General features: G+C 36.1%; 2 protein-coding genes across 2 annotated transcripts; both read left to right on the plus strand.

The window, feature by feature from the left end:
* The first annotated feature begins 925 nt into the window (after window positions 1–925).
* Window positions 926–16554, plus strand: wdr46 (WD repeat domain 46). The gene is given in 14 exon segments (NM_200623.1): window positions 926–999; window positions 1938–2069; window positions 2202–2282; window positions 2919–3031; window positions 3347–3434; window positions 5364–5425; window positions 6225–6329; window positions 6812–6962; window positions 9590–9825; window positions 9928–10081; window positions 11066–11216; window positions 14804–14994; window positions 15263–15376; window positions 16340–16554. Coding segments are annotated over 14 exon segments (1752 nt in total). The 5' UTR covers window positions 926–942; the 3' UTR covers window positions 16457–16554.
* A 1261-nt stretch (window positions 16555–17815) lies between these two features.
* On the plus strand, window positions 17816–19578 carry LOC103911582 (uncharacterized). Its single transcript, XM_009304326.5, has 4 exons — window positions 17816–18066; window positions 18285–18419; window positions 18562–18777; window positions 18896–19578. The coding sequence occupies exons 1-4, from the start codon at window positions 18009–18011 to the stop codon at window positions 19549–19551; spliced, it is 1065 nt and encodes a 354-aa protein (XP_009302601.2). The 5' UTR covers window positions 17816–18008; the 3' UTR covers window positions 19552–19578.
* The last annotated feature ends 227 nt before the right edge of the window (window positions 19579–19805 follow it).

Genomic DNA, 19805 nt, shown 5'->3' on the forward strand with positions numbered 1-19805 from the left:
CAGCCGTTTCTCTAAAGCCTAACCCTGTTTCTTTCACACCTGAATATGAGTGTTAGATGTTCTGCTATATATAACTCACATTACTTTATTCCATTATACATTAGGTGAGATCTGCTTTAACATTATGCTGACAGTGTTACATCACTTTTAATGAAGCCGCATTAAAGGTTTACTGCATTCAAATGATCAATTTTTTTCAGCTTAGTCTCTTATTAGTCAGTGGTCTCCACAGTGGAATGAACCGCCAACTATTCCAGCATATGTTTTACGCAGCGGATGCCCTTCCAGCTGGGAAACACCCACCATTCACACACACGCTCACTATACGGCCAATTTAGTTGATCAATTCCCCTATAGCGCATGTGTTTGGACTGTGGGGGAAACCGGAGCACTCGGAGGAAACCCACATCAACACGGGGAGAACATGCAAACTCCACACAAAAACGTCAACTGACCCAGCCGGCATTCACCCAGCGACCTTCTTACTGTGAGGCCACAGTGTTAACCTGGCACACCATGCTGCCAGGTTTCTTTTAATTAACTAATAAAAAACAATTCTTAAATTAAATATGAAAATATATTTAAACTTATTTCAACTACGTTGCCGAGTAGTAAAAGCTAAAGCTAGCTTTTAGCCATAGCGCTACTTCTCTTTTTATGTAGCTACTAAAGCTAACAAAAACACTCAATATAATTGCTAAAGCTTCAAATGAAGTGGCATAACAGTAAAACTAATTCATAATATTTAAAATAAATTGATAGTATGTGGATTTAGTGCAACATTTAAACATTTGCGGATCATATAAGATCAGCGGGTGTCAAGTGAATAACAGTGATCGCCATGACCGTCAGTCCAGCAGAAGGCGCTGATTCACTCTTCAGCTGTTCTGATCGCCGCCAACAATCGACGAAGAAGGACGGATTCAACGCTTTCAAACAAACATGGCGGCGCAGGAGGTGTTGACGGCTTCACACGTGGAGAAAAAGGCAAAGAAAAAGGTGAATTTAGTTTATCCGGCTCTCACTGCAATAATACCCTCTTAATTATAGCGGTGTGAATCTATTTGTTCATATCAGAGACTCAAAGACACTCACTGTGAAGACGCTGTCAACAAATAAAAGTCCCCTCGTTCGCTGATTTCAGCTTTATACTGTTGTAATCGACATTTCGTGTGATTTAACCCTATTTTTTACTGTCGATTATTAATTTAATGTTACAAGAATACATTTATCACTTACTTGTATATGGCTTATCTTGTACAATTCGGTTCACGGTTGTCTGCAATCAACAATAATGCAGAAAAGTTGTTGTTTACCTGATACTTATGCAGATTCACAGAGTCAGCGATATATATTATGTAGGTTTATATAATATGTTATTTTTAAAATTAATTGAATAAGTCACTAAATTCTAAGACTAGAATATATTAAGTATGTATTTATTATATTGTTACCAAAACAGTGCCTCAATAATGCTCTTAGATTTTTTAAATACATTTAGTCTGTATTAAACGTGCCTTTTAAAATCCCAATAGCATCAGAAAGTGCTGTATTTATGTTTAATAATGTGTTTATTAACTATTATTTGACATATCAAAGTACCATTGGGATATCGGTTAAATTGTTTGTCTGTTAGATTTGGTTATTGTTGGGTTTAAATTAACTTAATAGATATTTTTGCATCATTTTAATAATTGTAGTTGTTTTTTTTTTTACATTTTTATTGGATAGCAAAGTTCTAGAAAAGAGAAGTAATTTAAAAACTATATAAATAGTTTACTGACATATTTTATCTTAATAAGTTTATATTTTAACACTTCAAAAACCATTTGGACTCAATTTTGTCACCATTCCTATTGCTAATGGTCATCTGTATTCAATGAAAGACCGAAAACAGATGATTTCTGAACATGCTTGTGTTTTTACTCACTCTGAAGCCTGCAAAGCGCTATTGGGAAGAAACAGAAAACACAGAGCAAAACAAAGCAACCGAAGAGGAGAGTAAAGATGAGCAGAAGCAGAAACCCCACACAGAGAAGAGGAAGAAAGAAGAACGTTTACTGTCAGGGGTAAAAGTTTTCTCTTTGCTAATTAAGCTAAAGTTGGTTTTATATTTACACATTCGTTAATATTTGGATGGTTTGCAGGCCAAAAGTTTGTGAAAGTCAGTATTTCAGCAGCTCTTCTGATTGGTTGTTTAGAAAGAAGACCCTTTTCCTGGAGAGAAGCCGATCCCACAGAAGCAGCTGCGCACGTTTCAGAGAGGACAGAAACACAAAGTGGTGAGTCATGAATCGACATTTAGGGCTCGACGATGTGGACCACAATTCATAATACAAATTCTGCTATATATTTATTAGTGTCCACCGATGTGCTTTTGCGTTGCAGAAGAGTTCTTCTTTTAGTCTGCCTCATAATAAAGTATGCATTGATGCAATGTGTCTGACAATGCTTAGAATATAATACAGCGTAATATAACATCTATTATAATATAGTGAGTTTTGAGTAAAACCATCATTATATGTGGTATTTGCATGTGCTTTTCAGGTTTAACATTGGCAACAAAGAGCTGTAGTGTACTGAGAAGCTACCTTAGCGGCTGTCAATATTGCAGAATTATTATTTGCATGAAATGTTTTGCACAGCTTGTCAGAAAACTATGGCTCTGTGTAGTAAGCATGAAATTGAAACTTGAAATTGAGCACCAGAACAATCACATTTTGTGAGTATGAATCCCCTAGATGAGTGTGTGTGTGTGTGTGTGTGTGTGTGTGTGTGTGTGTGTGTGTGTGTGTGTGTGTGTGTGTGTGTGTGTGTGTGTGTGTGTTGTGTGTTGTGTGTGTGTTGTGTGTTGTGTGTGTGTTGTGTGTTGTGTGTGTGTGTGTGTGTGTGTGTGTGTGTGTGTGTGTGTGTTTCAGCCTGCACGAGCCGGTCCGAAGCTGAAACATGCCATCACGTCCTCTGAGTCTCTGTCTGAACTGGCTCAGAAACAGGCTGCACGATACGGTCTCCTGCTCCCAGAGGATGCTGGGTAATGAACAGCACACATTTCAACTTTCAATAGAAACCCTCAAAAGAATGATCAATAAAAAATACACAATAAACAGTTTCTGTATTTTAAGTGTTTTGGGTTTATTTCTGGTTGTGAATTACATTATGGGATGTTGATCTCTGCTCTGTCCACTCTTAATGATGAAAATGCAATATATTAAATGTACTTCGTGTGACTTGAACACTGCCGCTACTTATGTTAGTTATTAAATGAATTATGCTTAATATGGTAAAAGTGCACAATTAGCTGATTTGTGTGTGTGTGTGTGTGTGTGTGTGTGTGTGTGTGTGTCAGGTTTCTGGAAGGAGACGATGGTGAAGACACGTGCACCATCGCTCAGGACGATATTGCAGATGCTGTGGACATCACATCTGGAGCGAAGGTGAATTTACACACCGTAAACTGAGGAAAAAACCTGAGAAACATCAATAAATAAATTAATTACTCCCTTAAAATAATGTTGTTTATGACAAAATGACACAGTAATGAATAATCTGACTCCGTAATGAACTCGAAACCAAAAAAAAAAGCAAAAAAACAAGCATTTGAATGTATTTTTAGATGAACAGTGCATTTAACATTGCTTTGCTACATGCAAAGTCCATATATACAGTTGAAGTCAGAATTATTTTGACCTCATGTGAATTTTGTATGGTGGAATATAAAAAGGAAATTGTCAACTCAAAAATTCTGAATGAGAAAATTTAGTTCTTTGTTGAATATTTGCCAAATGGTGTTGAACAGATTCAGGAATTTTTTTACAGTATTTCCTCTAATATTTGTTCTTCTGGAGAAAGTCTGATTTGTTTTATTTCGGCTAGAATAAAAGCAGTTCTTAATTGTTTTAAAGCCATTTTAAGGTCAATATTATTCACCCCTTCAGCAATATTAGTGTTGGATTGTCTCCAGAATAAACCACTGTTATACAATGACTTGCGTAATTACCCTAACTTTACCCTAATTACCCTAGTGAAGCCTTTACATGTCACTTTAAGCTGAACACTAGTGTCTTGAAGAATGTCTAGTCTAATATTATGTGCTGTCATCATGACAAAGAGAAAATGCATCAGCTATTAGAACTATTATGATTAGAAATGTGCTGAACAAATCTTCTCTCCATTAAACAGAAATTGGGGAATTTTTTTATTGTCAAGTATTGAACAGATTACAATTTGTAAAAATGACAATATGCTATACAATATTAATACAAATACAATAATTAAACACGAACGGAAAAAAACGGTATGAAAAATCAAACAAATAGATTCAAAGATTCGCTGGTGAGATTTACTTTACTATTTTTCAATCCAAGTATCAAGTCAAATGTTTCATATCTTGCGTAAATAACAAAAGATTGGGTTCACATTTAGCCCATTTCTATATGTGTATATGTGTCACTTTCCCATAATCAAACACAAATCAACAATCAAGATCACATTTGGTGGTAAACCTACTCTATAAAAACAGAAAAATACGTCTTTCTCTAAAAGATAAAACTTCATTGCTTAATATTTATGAAAGAGGTCTTCACAATATATCCAAAACATTTTAGTATAAATGTAATTTAAAAATAAGTGAACAGCATCCTCCTTTTCTGTGCCACAACAGCACATACAGTTGAAGTCAGAATTATTCACCCCCGTTTATTTTTTTTTCCTTAATTTCTGTTTAACAGAGAGAAGTTTTCAACACATTTCTAATCATAATAGCTTTAATAACTCATCTCTAATAACTGATTTATTTTCTCTTTGTCTTGATGACAGTAAATAATATTAGACTAGATATTCTTCAAGACACTAGTATTCAGCTTAAAGTGACATGTAAAGGCTTCACTAGGGTAATCAGGGTAAAGTTAGGGTAATTAGGCAAGTCATTGTATAACAGTGGTTTGTTCTGGAGACAATCCAACACTAATATTGCTGAAGGGGGTGAATAATATTGAGCTTAAAATGGCTTTTTAAAAAAATGTATATAGCCAAGCTTTTATTCTAGCCGAAATAAAACAAATCAGACTTTCTCCAGAAGAACAAATATTGTTAGACATACTGTGAAAATTTCCTTGCTCTGTTAAACATCATTAAAAAAAATGAAAAGGTGGCTAATAATTCTGACTTCCACTGTACATGCGTGCATTGCTCTTTTATTTAATTTCATTCCACATGGTGGCGCTGTAACTCTGCTGTCTTTAGTGTTACACTGAGACACACTCATAAACCTTTCCCTTTCACTAATTAAAAAACATTTAAACTGACTTCTCTGATTCTGTTCATTTGTATGTTCATTGTGTTGATTTCTCTTTCTCTCCTCGCAGTACTTCAACCTGCATCTCTCCCAGTTTGGGCCGTATAGACTTGACTACAGCAGAACTGGACGGTACGATGTAAAGCAAAACATGAATACATTTTTATTTTATATGTAAATGTATATATGTGCACAGTTGAGGGCAAAATTATTGGCCCTCTTGTGAATTATTGATTCTTTTTTTTAAAATATTTCTCAAGTGAACTTTAACCAGTTAAACTCCGCGGACAGGGTACCGTATCCGTGACGTTATCGACTTTCGCTTTAAGATTTAAAGGGCTGCATTGCACCAGACCCCCTTAAGTGGGTTCGTTTGAAAGTGTATCATCTATATTTTAGCACATATGCATCACTTTGGTTTTTATTCTACTGTACAAAAGTTATTTACACTTAAATACACAGTATTTTGGATCCCCGAGCTGGGTTTTGAACATTGGTTCATTTTCATATTTTTCATATGACACATGTACAAGTTCTAGCTCAAATGAAAGCTCTTGCCGGTGCTCATACGGTTCTAGTGTTCTTTTACTGAAATATATTCACATATCAAACAGTTGACGAATAAATCTTGGTGTTTCCATGGCGCAGAAGTGAAAGCAATACATTTATGATCAATAAGCAGCCCCAGATAGCACAGACAGCCGTCATCTTTACCTTATGCTGTGTGCTAACAATCCAACCTTAGTTTTGCGTATACCCTATTCCTCAGACTATAGCCCTACAACCAAAATCTATAATCGCTGCATGCCCACCCATAACTCTGTTTTAGAGGTTTTGAAAAACATTAACCGATGTTTCAGTAAACTGTTAACACATACTGTATGATCTCTGTGTATTTCGGCTTGAGTTTTTATGATAATGTCTTTAACAGGCACCTGTTGCTGGGCGGGAGGAGAGGTCATGTGGCCTGCTTCGACTGGCAGACCAAACACCTGATGTGTGAGATGAACGTCATGGAAACAGTTAATGACATCAAGTGAGCGTCACTGTTCTGTCCAACTTACATGCTGGAAATATTATATTATTTATTTGCTGAAATATTATATTATTTGCTATATTATTTGTTCTTCTGGAGAAAGTCTTATTTGTTTTTTTTCGGCTAGAATAAAAGCAGTTTTTAATTGTTTTAAAGCCATTTTAAGGTCAATATTATTGGCCCCTTCAGCAATATTAGTGTTGGATTGTCTCCAGAACAAACCACTGTTATACAATGACTTGCCTAATTACCCTAACTTTACCCTAATTACCCTAGTGAAGCCTTTACATGTCACTTTAAGCTGAACACTAGTGTCTTGAAGAATATCTAGTCTAATATTATGTGCTGTCATCATGGCAAAGAGAAAATAAATCAGTTATTAAACTATTATGTGCAGAAATGTTAAATGTTAAACAGAAATAAATATACAGGGGGGCTAATAATCCTGACTTCAACTGTACATCATCATCTCCTCATCTCAGGTGGCTTCACACAGAGGCCATGTTTGCTGTGGCACAGAAGAAGTGGCTCTACATTTATGACTCGAAAGGTGTGGAGCTCCACTGCATAAAGAAGTTCAACGACGTCTTGCGGATGCAGTTCCTGCCGTACCACTTCCTGCTCGCCACAGCGGTGCGTCAACAAACACCACTACACCTTCTGCAGCAGAGAGTTAGATATGGGTGACTGTGTGCTCTGCATCTGTTTGCTTAGTATTATCAATATACAGCTTAATCAGGTAAACATCTATAAGAAGTCGTTAGTTTAATGATCTGTGCCCGATTGCATTAAAGTTCTTAATCTAATTTAACTTAAGGATGGAAATAATCTCTGGGTTAATGGATTTCATTAACTACTTAGTGCTTTGAAATGTATTGTGTAGCTCCTCCCCTTTAAAAAAACAGCCAATAGTATTTCATTTTAGCACAGCTCTGCCAGTGAGAGTGGTTGAGCTCAAGAGCATCAAATGAAAAGCCAATGAGAAGAAGGGGGCGGGGCATGTCAGACATTAGTGAGCATTTGATTGGTCAGAAGATTTGATGAGAAACTGAAGTATGAGGAGACGCAAATAAAACCGTTGATTTAGCTTAATTATTTTAAATAATCTTGTTTAAATAAGAAATGTGATTAAAAAACTACATTTCCCATAATGCTGTTCTGAAAATTCCACTAATCAGTTTGTTGGAGCAAAAACACCAGAACATGTCTTTAAAATGGCTAAAATAAAGGAGGCACCTCTAATGCTGTGTTGCCAAGTCCTCTGTCATTCCACAACTTTAATTGCTTTTTGTAAAAACCACCAGCTGCATTATTTCAGTCTAATACTTTTAAAACAATCTTGTTCAAATAAATAAAATAAAAAATGCAAATGTGGTTAAAAAACTACATTTCCCATGATGCTGTTCTGAAAGTTAGTTTGTAGGAGCAGGAACATCGGAACATCTTTTTAATGCCTGAAATAAAGTAGGCAGCACTAGTGCAGAGTTGCCAAGTCCACAGTTATTCCACAACTTTACTGGCTTCTTTGAAACCGCCAGCCACAGTATTTTAGTCTAACACTTTTAAAACAATCTTGTTAAAAGAAATAAATTAAAATGTGGTTAAAAACTACATTTCCCATGATGCTGTTCTGAGATTTCCATTAGTTTGTAGGAGCAGAAACACCGTAGAACATCTCTATAAAATGCCTGAAAAAAGTAGGCAGCACTTTATGTAGAGTTGCCAACTCCTCTGTTATTCCACAACTTTACTGGCTTCTTTGAAGCTGCCATCTGCATTATTTTAGCCTAATGCTTTTAAAGCAATGTTGTTAAAATAAATAAATAAATAAATACAAACTTGTGATTTAAAAACTACACTTCCCATGATGCTGTTCTGAAAATCAGTTTGTTGGAGCAAAAACACCAGAACATCTTTTTTAAATGCCTGAAAAAAATAGGCAGCACTAATGCTGTGTTGCCAAGTCCATAGTTATTCCACAACTTAACTGGCTTCTTTGAAACCACCAGCTGCATTATTTTTATCTTAATTATCTTAAACAATCTTGTTAAAATAAATTAAATAAAAGTACAAATAAGGTTAAAAAACTACATTTCCCATGAAGCTCTTCGAAGTATTCCACCAATGAGTTTGTAGAAACAAAAACACCCCAGAACATCTCTTTTTAATGCCTTAAATCAGGGATCACCAAACTTGTTCCTGGAGGGCCGGTGTCCTGCAGATTTGAGCTCCAACCCTAATCAAACACACCTGAACAAGCTAATCAAGCTCTTACTAGGTATACTAGAAACACCCAGGCAGGTGTGTTGAGGCAAGTTGGAGCTAAATCCTGCAGGGACACCGGCCCTCCATAACTGAGATTGGTGACCCCTGCCTTAAATAAAGCAGGCAGCACTTATGCAGTGTTGCCAAGTCTTCAGTTATTCCACAACTTTGCTGGCTTTTTTTTAAATCACCAGCCGCATTATTTTAACCTAATACTTTTAAACAATCATGTTTAAATAAAAAACGAAGATACAAACGTAGTTTAAACACTACACTTCCCATGATGCTGTTCTGAAAATCAGTTTGTAGGAGTAAGAACACCAGAACATCTCTTTAAAATGCCTGAAAAAAAAGTTGGGCACACCAGAACATCTCTTTAAAATGCCTGAAAAAAAAGTTGGGCGCACATATGCCAGTGTTGCCAAGTCCTCTGTTATTCCACAACTTTGAAACCACCAGCCACATTATTTTAAACAATCTTGATTCTTTTAAACAATCTTGTTAATTTAAATTAATTATTAAGCAAATGTGGTTTAAAAACAACACTTCCCATGATGCTGTTCTGAAAAATCCACCAATCAATTTGTAGGAGCAAGAACACCACATCTTTTTAATGCCTGATAAAAGTGGGCAGCACTAATGTCGTGTTGCCAAATCATCTATGTTTTTCATTTCATCTGTGTCCATGGTGTTGTCATCCTATCCCATCATCCCTGGGCAAATTTACTACCCTTTCCTTATATTCGTTTCTGTTTTTGCCCCATTGACTTCCACTATAACCACATGTTTTGTTTGCAGAGCCATGACTGGTTGGTGGGTTTTCTTGTTGATAGCCTCTTGAAATTTCCCTAGAAAGACCATTGGGGTATTTTTAGTTTGAAAACCAAACCTGGCAACCCAGCACTACTTCAAACCAGACTGTACCAAATGTATTGCGTTTTCCAATGGTATTTCAGGATTTCTGTCAGTGTAATAACAGTGGTTTGATCTTTCAGAGTGCCACAGGCTTTCTGCAATACCTGGATGTGTCGATCGGTAAAGAGATCGCGGCCATCTGCACAAAATCTGGCCGTCTGAACGTGATGACGCAGAATCCCTATAACGCCATCATCCACCTGGGACACACCAACGGCACCGTCAGCCTGTGGTCGCCCAATCAGAAAGAGCCTCTGGTGAAGATGCTGTGCCATCGAGGGGCGGTTCACTCTGTAGCGGTGGACAAAACCGGCACGTGAGTATCAAGTTAGAGTTAGGGAAATAGGGCAAGTCATTGTATAACAGTGGTTTGTTCTGGAAATGTATTCTAAAATGAATAAATGTTTGTTTACTGCAGGTATATGGTGACGTCGGGTCTGGATAGGAAGTTGAAAGTGTATGACATCAGAGCTTTCAAACCCTTCCACTCCAGTTTCCTGCCAGCGGGAGCCTCGTGTCTGTCTCTAAGTCAGAGAGGACTGCTGAGCGCCGCTACTGGAGATGTTGTACAGGTGAGACACATACACAAGCAACACTCTCTGGGTTAATTTGATTTATCATTCATTCATTCATTCATTCATTTTCTGCCGCTTTTCCGGGGCCGGGTCATGGGGGCAGCAGTCTTAGGAGAGAACCCCAGACTTCCCCCTCCCCAGACACTTCCTCCGGGGGGATCCTGAGGCGTTCCCATGCTAGCCGAGAGACATAGTCCCAATATGTTAATCATAATATTGGCTTTTTAAAGGAGACATATTACACCCCTTTTTACATCATGTAAAATAAGAGTGTCTCAAGAGTGTATAGTGAATTTTGAGCTCAAAATAGCACACAGATAATGTTCTCTAACTCTCTGAAACGGACCCTCTCAGGCTTTGATCCTAATTGTGGTGTTTTGGTGCCTGTCGCTTTAAATGCAAATGAGATTGTGCTCATTTCAGTAGAGGGTGGAGCTACAAATGCCTGTGTGTCAGCATAGTGGCAGATGTAAAACAGCACTTGCTGTGTTCATAGTGCTGGTCAGGTGTGCTTCAGTGTGAGTGTGTGCTTGATACTTCTGTCAGTCTCCTGTCGCTGTTCATCTAAAACTCCACATCTATATTCCTCTTAGTCTATGCTGACATTATCCTCAGCAGCTCTAATGGCTAACGGACAGACGGCTGCTTCTCACTCAGGGCTGCTGTTTATGCTAATGAGGGAGAGATGGGCACTAGTGGGCGGGGCTTTCCCCCTTTGATGACACGTATAAAGGGAGAATGTCAATCAAATGTCACTGTTTTGGTGCAAACTAGCTTATAGAGATCTTAAAAGCCGACATCTAAAACTAGCAAACTTCATTTATGTTTAATGGGACCATTAATAATTTTTTTTAATTTTCTGGTAAAATATTGAGATAAAATTCTGGATCATATCTCAATCCCCCTACAGCAATATGTGAGTTTCTTTACGCCAGTTTACTACATGTTTTCCCCTGATGTTTGACTTGTGTGTACCTTTAGGTGTATCAGAACGTTTGGGGAAGCACTCCTGTGTCCAAACCCTACATGGCGCACCGTCTGCGAGGACAGGTCTGCGGAGTGGCGTACTGCCCCTTCGAGGACGTTCTTGGAATTGGACACGGCCAGGGCTTCACTAGTATGATCGTACCAGGTAAACCAATAAATAAATGCGTCAGTGTTTACACACAGCTCACTCAGGGTTTCCCACTGCTCATGGCAGTCTTTTTATAGTTGAGTTATTAGCCCACTGTATAGACCTTTAAAATGGTCAAAACAAATTTAAAGAGGTGGTTCACAATGGGTTTTTAAAGGTTTATGGGGTGCAAAACAGTGTGTTCGTGATTCATTTGTAAAAAAAAAAATCACGTTATTTGTTCACATTCATTCATTTGTCGGAGCATTCTCTGTAAACCCTAGAGATGGTTGTGCGTGAAAATCCCAGTAGATCAGCAGTTTCTGAAATACTCAGAGCAGCCCGTCTGGCAGCAACAACCGTGCCACAATCAAAGTCTCTTAAATCCCCTTTCTTCCCCATTCTGATGCTCACTCTGACCTGCAGCAGATCGTCTTGACCATGTCTACATGCCTAAAGTTGCTGATTGGCTGATTATAAATTTGCATTAACGAGCAGTTGGACAGGTGTACCTAATAAAGTGGCCAGTGAGTGTATAATACAATATACAGACTATTTGATTTGTTCTTTTAGTTTCTGTACCTGAACACTGCTCAAAGAAAACAAAGCACTGCATATTTCACTTTTATCTTTGCTCTGTTGAATCTATATTGTATTTATTTCATTTATTTAGTATTAATACTTGCTATTTATTGTATTTTATACAGATGTAATGCATCTAAATGAATGATTTATATCCAAATAAAGCTATTCAAGTCATCTGTTGAAATGATCATATCACAATATACATATCACAGAAAAACAAAAGATCGCAATGCAGCTCTAACATTGCAAACTTTGAGTGCATGCAAACTCCAAATAGAAATGGGTTGTAGTTACAGATGGACCCACAAACAGGACATCCACTCAACATAACAAGAAGTGAGAATTGTGTGTGGGTGTGCTCATGGTAACTGCTTTTCCGATGCCTGGTTCTTGTTTCGTGTCAGTGTGTCTGCATAACAAGAGGAAGTTGCTAAGAAAGTAGACTTAACATGATTATACTCGAGTTACAACTTTAGGACAGGGGTCACCAAACTTGTTCCTGGAGGGCCGGTGTCCTGCAGATTTCAGCTCCAACCCTAATCAAACACACCTGAACAAGCTAATCAAGCTCTTACTAGGTATACATAAAACACCCAGGCAGGAGTGTTGAGGCAAGTTGTAGCTGAACTCTGCAGGGACACCGGCACTCCAGCACCGAGATTGGTGACCCCTGCTTTAGGAAATAAAAATAGTAACCTGGTTAGTCAAACACCTATTTTTACTGCACTGCAAAAAATCCTTGAAAATGACTGAACACTAAATGGCTAAACCGAATCAGAGTCGAGTTAGTAGTTTTAAACACGCTGCACTTTCAGATTTACCCTCAGCTGGATGTTTTCCTTCTTCATTTTCAAAAACCCATCACAGGGGCTCTTTAAATTTCGATCTGCTCCTGTGCATCAGATTTCTCCTCGTGTTTTTGCAGCAAAGGGCACTTCAACCAATCACACACATTACTCTGAGGCCAAACAAGGGTGTATTAATTTGCTGTAGATCACTTCAGTGAATATTAATGGAGGTTTTGCGAGTATGTAATATGTTTGTGATTAAAAACATTGATGAACTCATTTGCTGATTATTGACCTTATTCTTTACGTATGAGCGGGTGCAGCCGTTTGAATGTTTTTGCCTCGAGACGTCCGCTCTCATTCACCACCATTGATTTTTAGACATTAAAAACGGCTCGTTTTGCTGCTTCATGTTGCAAACTGATATTTTTATATTATATTATTCTACATTTTGTGTATAGTTATGAAAACGGTTCGACTGGTTTCTGCCGGCTTTTATTACTAGTCATTTCTTCCGAATGCAACTGAATCACTTCCGCATTGTAGAATAAGTAAGAATTGTTAGATATATAGTATTATAAAATATATAGTATTAAATATATAGTGTTATAAAATATATATAGTATTATAAGTTATATAGTATTATATAATATATAGTATTAAATATAAAGTATATAGTATTATAAAATCTATAGTATAAAATATATAGTATTATAAAATATATAGTAATAATTATATGGTATAATAAAATATGTAATATTATAAAATATATAGTAAAAAATATATAGTATTATTAAATATATAGTATTATAAAAGATATATTATCAAATATATAGTATTATAAAATAGTATAAAATATGTAGTATTATAAAATATCTAGTATTAAATATATCGTATTATAAAATATATAGTATTATAAAATATATAGTATTAATTATATATAGTATTATAAAATATATATTATATATGTAGTATTAAATATATAGTATTATAAAATATAGTTTTAAATATAGTATTGTAAAATAAATAGTATAAAATATCTAGTATTAAATATATAGTATTATAAAATATATATTATTATAAAATATGTAGTAATAATTATATGGTATAATAAAATATGTAGTATTATAAAATATATAGTATTAAATATATAGTATTATAAAATATATAGTACTAATTATATGGTATAATAAAATATATAGTATTAAATATATAGTATTATAAAATATATAGTACTAATTATATGGTATAATAAAATATATAGTATTAAATATATAGTATTATAAAATATATAGTAATTATTATATGGTATAATAAAATATGTAATATTATAAAATATCTAGTATTAAATATATAGTATTATAAAATATAAAGTGTTATAAAATATATAGTATTAAATATATAATATTATAAAATATATAGTAATAATTATATAGTATAATAAAATATGTAGTATTATAAAATATATAGTATTTAATATATATAGTATTATAAAATATATAGTATTAAATATATAGTATTATAAAATATGTATTATTAAATATATAGTATTATAAAATATATAGTAATAATTATATAGTATAATAAAATATGTAGTATTATAAAATATATAGTATTTAATATATATAGTATTATTAAATATATAGTATTAAATATATAGTATTATAAAATATATAGTAATAATTATATGGTATAATAAAATAGGTAGTATTATAAAATATATAGTATTTAATGTATAGTATTATAAAATATATAGTGTTATAAAATATATAGTATTAAATATATAATATTATAAAATATATAGTATTAAATAAATATATTGTTATAAAGGAAGGCATTTAAAAGCAATAATTGATTTAATTTGCATGTTTGCCATGTGCATAAATGTGGACGTTATTTAACGTAGCATTAGAAAATAAACTATATGTACTGTACATTCATACAAACACCACATAAGCATCAAAATCAGTGAGGGAAATTATTTTTCAGTCTGTTTTAGTGTATTACAGTATATTTTTAGTATATGTATCATGAATATCATTCATTCATTTTCTTGTCTGCTTAGTCCCTTTATTAATCTGGGGTTGCCACATCGGAATGAACCGCCAACTTATCCAGCAGGTTTTTACACAGCGGATGCCCTTCCAGCCGCAACCCATCTCTGGGAAAGTCTCATGAATATGCTGATTTATTTATTTTTGGTTAACCGTGCTTTATTATTTGTCTCTCCAGGTGCAGGAGAACCGAATTTCGACGCTCTCGATACGAACCCGTACCGCAGCGCTAAACAGAGGCAGGAGTGGGAGGTCAAGGCTCTGCTGGAGAAAGTGCAGCCCGAGCTGATCGGTCTGGATCCCGGACTGCTGAGTAAAGTGGACCAGGCCAGCTTTGAGCAGAGACACAAGGAACGGGTTGAAGTAATGGTGAGTCGGCCTGACGCTATTAATGGTGATTTTTAATCAAACTGATGACTGTGATTGTTTGAACTGTCATCTGCTTGTTGCACGAGTGTTAAAATGTCCTTCAAAGTTTGTACGATATACATCACATAATAGTGTGTGTGAACTGCATGTCATTTAAGCTGACACACACATCTGAATGTAAATATAGTGTGATTGTACTCGAGTGAGTGTTTACCATAACCATAGTATAAAAGGAACATTAGTGTTGACTTTGTCTTGTCTGTTTCAGGGATTTGATCCTTTGGCGAAACAGAAATTCAAGCCGCGGATGAGGAAGAAGGGAAGAAGCTCTGCAGGCGCTGTAGAGAAGAGAAAGAGGAAAGTCGCCCATGAAGATCAGAGGGTATGTCATCTCTCTCTGTCGCTCTGCCGTTTGTTTTAGTGGAATTTGGTAAAGGCAAGTTTCTGATTCTTCTAATAAGCTTAAGATTAAGTCATCCTGGTGTGTTTGGGATCATCTTATGCCTTCTTGACAATGGCTAGAATGTCTGACAGCATTGCAGGAGATCAAGAACTATATATAGATCATGAGAATCTAAAGAAATCATATATAGAAGCTAGAATATCATAGACTTGAGGAATTTTAACAGCAAGTCTTGTTTCTCTTTGAACTATACAAACTGTATTAGAATGTTTTCTAGTGTTTATTGCATACTTTAATTGATTTATTTATTTATTTAACATACCTTTCAACATTGGGATGAGAAAATAAGGAAAAATCAATGCACTAATATAGAAATTAAAGTTATGAAATCTCATTCACATTTTTTAATCGCTGTATAATTTAAATATACAGTTGAAGAGAGCGATCCGGTTACATTTTAATTATTTTATATTTTTTACCCAATTTCTGTATTTTTTATTTAGCAAATTTCTGATCATAATAGTTTTAATACCTCATCTCTAATAACTGATTTATTTTATCTTTGCCATGATGACAGATATTCTTCAAGACACTAGTGTTCAGCTTAAAGTGACATGTAAAGGCTTCACTAGGGTAATTAGGGTAAAGTTAGGGTAATTAGGCAAGTCATTGTATAACAGTGGTTTGTTCTGGAGACAATCCAACACTAATATTGCTGAAGGGGCGAATAATATTGACCTTAAAATGGCTTTAAAACAATTAAGAACTGCTTTATTCTAGCCGAAATAAAACAAATCAGACTTTCTCCAGAAGAACAAATAATATAGCAAATAATGTGAAAAATTCCTGAATCTGTTCCAACATCATTCGGGAAATACTAGACGAAATCTCTCATTTATATTTTTGAGTTGTCATGATTTCTCCTCTATTGTGATTCTGCAGGATGAAATCCGACAGACTGTTGAAGAGAAGATGAAACGACAGAAAGAGCAGAAAGAGAGGAGCGACGAGAGGAAAGAGCTGGAGAAGAAATCAGCGCTGGATCGCTTTAAGAAGTGAAGATGTCTGATGTACATCGAGAACAGTGTTGCTCATCTGCCGCACACACTGGCAGATTACAGGACACGACTGTTTTATAATAAAATATCCTGATGTCATTTCTGTGCTTCCTTCAGTGTGTGTGTGTGTGTGTGTGTGTGTGTGTGTGTGTGCGCGCACGTGTGCTCCATCTCAAAGTCTTCTTTAAGCAAAAAATGACCAATAAAAAGGTGTGAAGCAGCAATTTTATTTATATTTTTAAAAGATACACATTTGTACCCAAATAGTCCACAGTGCATATTCGTACCCTAATGCTACTAAAAAGTACATTTGAGGTACCACTGTGGACCCTTCAGGTACAAATATGCACCTTTTAAAAAGATACTGCCCCAATGACAGCTCCTGCACCTTTATTTCTGAGAGTGAAGACGGTGTTTACAGCAATATTTTACAAGATTTTACGCTCATACTTTCACTGATTTTTAAATATCGCTCATATTGAATATTAAATATCGTGGGCTAAAAGATGGAACCATTTTGAAAGATGTAAAAAAGCTACGTAGCCAGTTTTGAGGAAAACGCGACACAGCGGGGTTAGTTGTAACAGGGTGTTACAAATAAGCCACACACTGTTGGACACCAATTAAACCAACACAATCATTGCTAAATTCTGAGTGTATTGTTGGGAACTTCTCAAATGAAAAAAGTTTTTTTAATATAATTTTTTTATTGCTAATAATGCAAATAAATGCATTGCAAAATGATGGATAATAATGCAAATAAATCAAAATGTGTTTATTCAATAGATAAATAAATAAATAAACATACTGTGCTATGTAGAATAAAAAATACATTTATAAAAATAAAAAGCAGTGCTCATTTGTAGGAGAGGCTTGTGTGTTGTTGGTAAAAAAACAGATGGTTGGTCTAACCCCAGTAGGGATTATTATTAGGGCTTATATTCTATTCGTTCATTATTTGGCCAACACCAAAAAGTATTACTCTGTGCCCCGCTCTCCCCTATGTCTTGCTGGATGCATCACATTGAAGCTGAATACTTCAAATGAATTTATATTATATCAATCAATATATGTCAGTTTTGTGGTTTGAGTTTCGCAGAACCCTCTCCATTTCATTTGTTGTGCTTCTTTGTCCACAGTTGCATCAATTTCTAACTAATTATGTATTTAAGACGGCTTTTGATCAATGTATTTAGCATAGTTTTCTGTATTCTATGTGCTTTGCACATGTCCTCAGTCATTTGTTTTTAAAAGAAAACATTGGTTAGTGCAGGGTCTGGTTACCATAGTGAAGCGTGTTCTGAGAATAGAACGCATTCCAAAAGTGAACTGTAAGCCTTGCAGCACAGGAGAAACTCTTGTTGGTTTGTGGTAGTGGCGTTGAGCGGGTGTGTCTTTCGTTGCGAGTGAATATCTAACTCCTGTAGTGATTCTCAGCGACTGAACATCTCTGCCCATTTGATTGATTCACGGTGCAAGACCGAAATCATCATCCCATTTCAGCTACCAGACCCCGAGTTCTTGACAGAAAGTCTGAAAACCAAACTGACATCATGGTTGAGCATCTTCCACTGGGCGTTGACCCCGAGACATCGGCTGCCAAAATGGAGAGTAAGAGCAACATCACATATTATTATAGTTGATTTCAATAAATAACACTAAAATACAAAATAAAAGTGAAATTTCATGGTTAAAGTGTGTTTAAATCATGGTAAATGAGTGGTTTAGTTATTTATATTTGGGTGTTTGTTTTTGGTGAATGATTATTTAATTTCCTCAACTACTCTGGAGAAGTGTGTCAAGATGTGCAACTGTTTATCTTTTAACAGACGACAAGAAGAAGAAAGTGAAAGAGACAAAGAAGATGAAAAAGAAGAGCAAGGTTGCTTCGTTCACCAGAGCGGCCTTGAGATGGTTCTGCTTCTCTCCCAGTGATGAGCCGTTCAGATTCCCATCCTCTGATGGTAAATGATGCTTTTGGCATCTACAGTAGATGTTTCAGACTGTAATGTTATGAATAAACCGTATATTTACTGCCCTGATCTGGAATTTACCATGAAACTGACGGTGTGTATGTGCAAACTGCAATCATCTGTCCTCTAACAGATTATGAGGTCTATGAGAAGAGGATGGTGGAGGAGGAGGAACTGAAGGAGATGAAGCAGGAGGAGGAGGAGGAGGTGGAGAAGGAGAAGGAGGTGAAAGTGAAAGAGAGGAAGACGAAGAAAAAGAAGAGCAAGGTTGCTTCCTTCACCAGAGCGGCCTTGAGATGGTTCTGCTTCTCTCCCAGTGATGAGCCGTTCAGATTCCCATCCTCTGATGGTAAATGATGCTTTCGGCATCTACAGTAGATGTTTCAGACTGTAATGCTGTGAATCTGGAGTTTACCATGAAACTGACGGTGTGTATGTGCAAACTGCAATCATCTGTCCTCTAACAGATTATGAGGTCTATGAGAAGAGGATGGTGGAGGAGGAGGAACTGAAGGAGATGAAGCAGGAGGAGGTGGTGATGGAGGAGGAGGTGGTGATGACGGAGGAGGAGGAGGTTGTGATGACTGAGAAAGTGAACGATAACACGAAGGAAGAGAAGACAGAGGAGGAGGTCAAGAAAAGAAAGGAGGAGGAGATAAGCAGCCAGCTGTCAGAGGAGTTCTGGAGAATGAAATTAAGGGAGGAGGAGAAGGAAAGTGTGGTGGAGGAAAATGAGGAAATAAAACACACTGAAAAAGCGGAAGTGGAGGACATGGAGAAAGACAAAGTGAAGAAGAAGACAAAGAGGAGAAGGAGGCCGAGGAGAAACCGCAGGGTGGAGGAGGAGGAGGTGAAAGGACAGGAAAGTGAGGAGGTGGAAAAGAGCATGGAGGAGAAAGAGACAATAACTGACATCGTAAGAAAGGAGGAGGTGGAGGAGAGGGTGGCGAACAGGAGGAGGATGACCACATGGACAGTTGACAGCTTGAAAGAGGAGTTGAACAGAAAGTTCCCGATACACAAGCAGCACATGTGGCCCAACAACAGACCTGCCTCCAAGGCCCAGGCTGCACGGCGGGGGAGAAACCGCCATATTCTGTTATGGGGACAGAGAAACGTGTAGAACTCAATAAAGTTGTGTTGAACAAAACAGAGGAGAGTGTGTCGAGTTTATCTGCTCAATTTCTGCTTCAGAAGTGTTGAATGTGTTCTTACAGGTTTTGAACATTCTTACAAACATCTTCATTTCTGTTCAACCCGAAGAAAGAAAGTCAAACTGGTTTATAACAGATGAAGGCTGAGGAAATGAGGACAGAATGATTGTTTTGGTTGAACTATATTTTCAGGCCTAACATTTAGCTTTTGAGATTTAAGACT

This window comes from Danio rerio, chromosome 8, assembly GCF_049306965.1.
Source record: "Danio rerio strain Tuebingen ecotype United States chromosome 8, GRCz12tu, whole genome shotgun sequence".
NCBI lineage: Eukaryota > Metazoa > Chordata > Actinopteri > Cypriniformes > Danionidae > Danio > Danio rerio.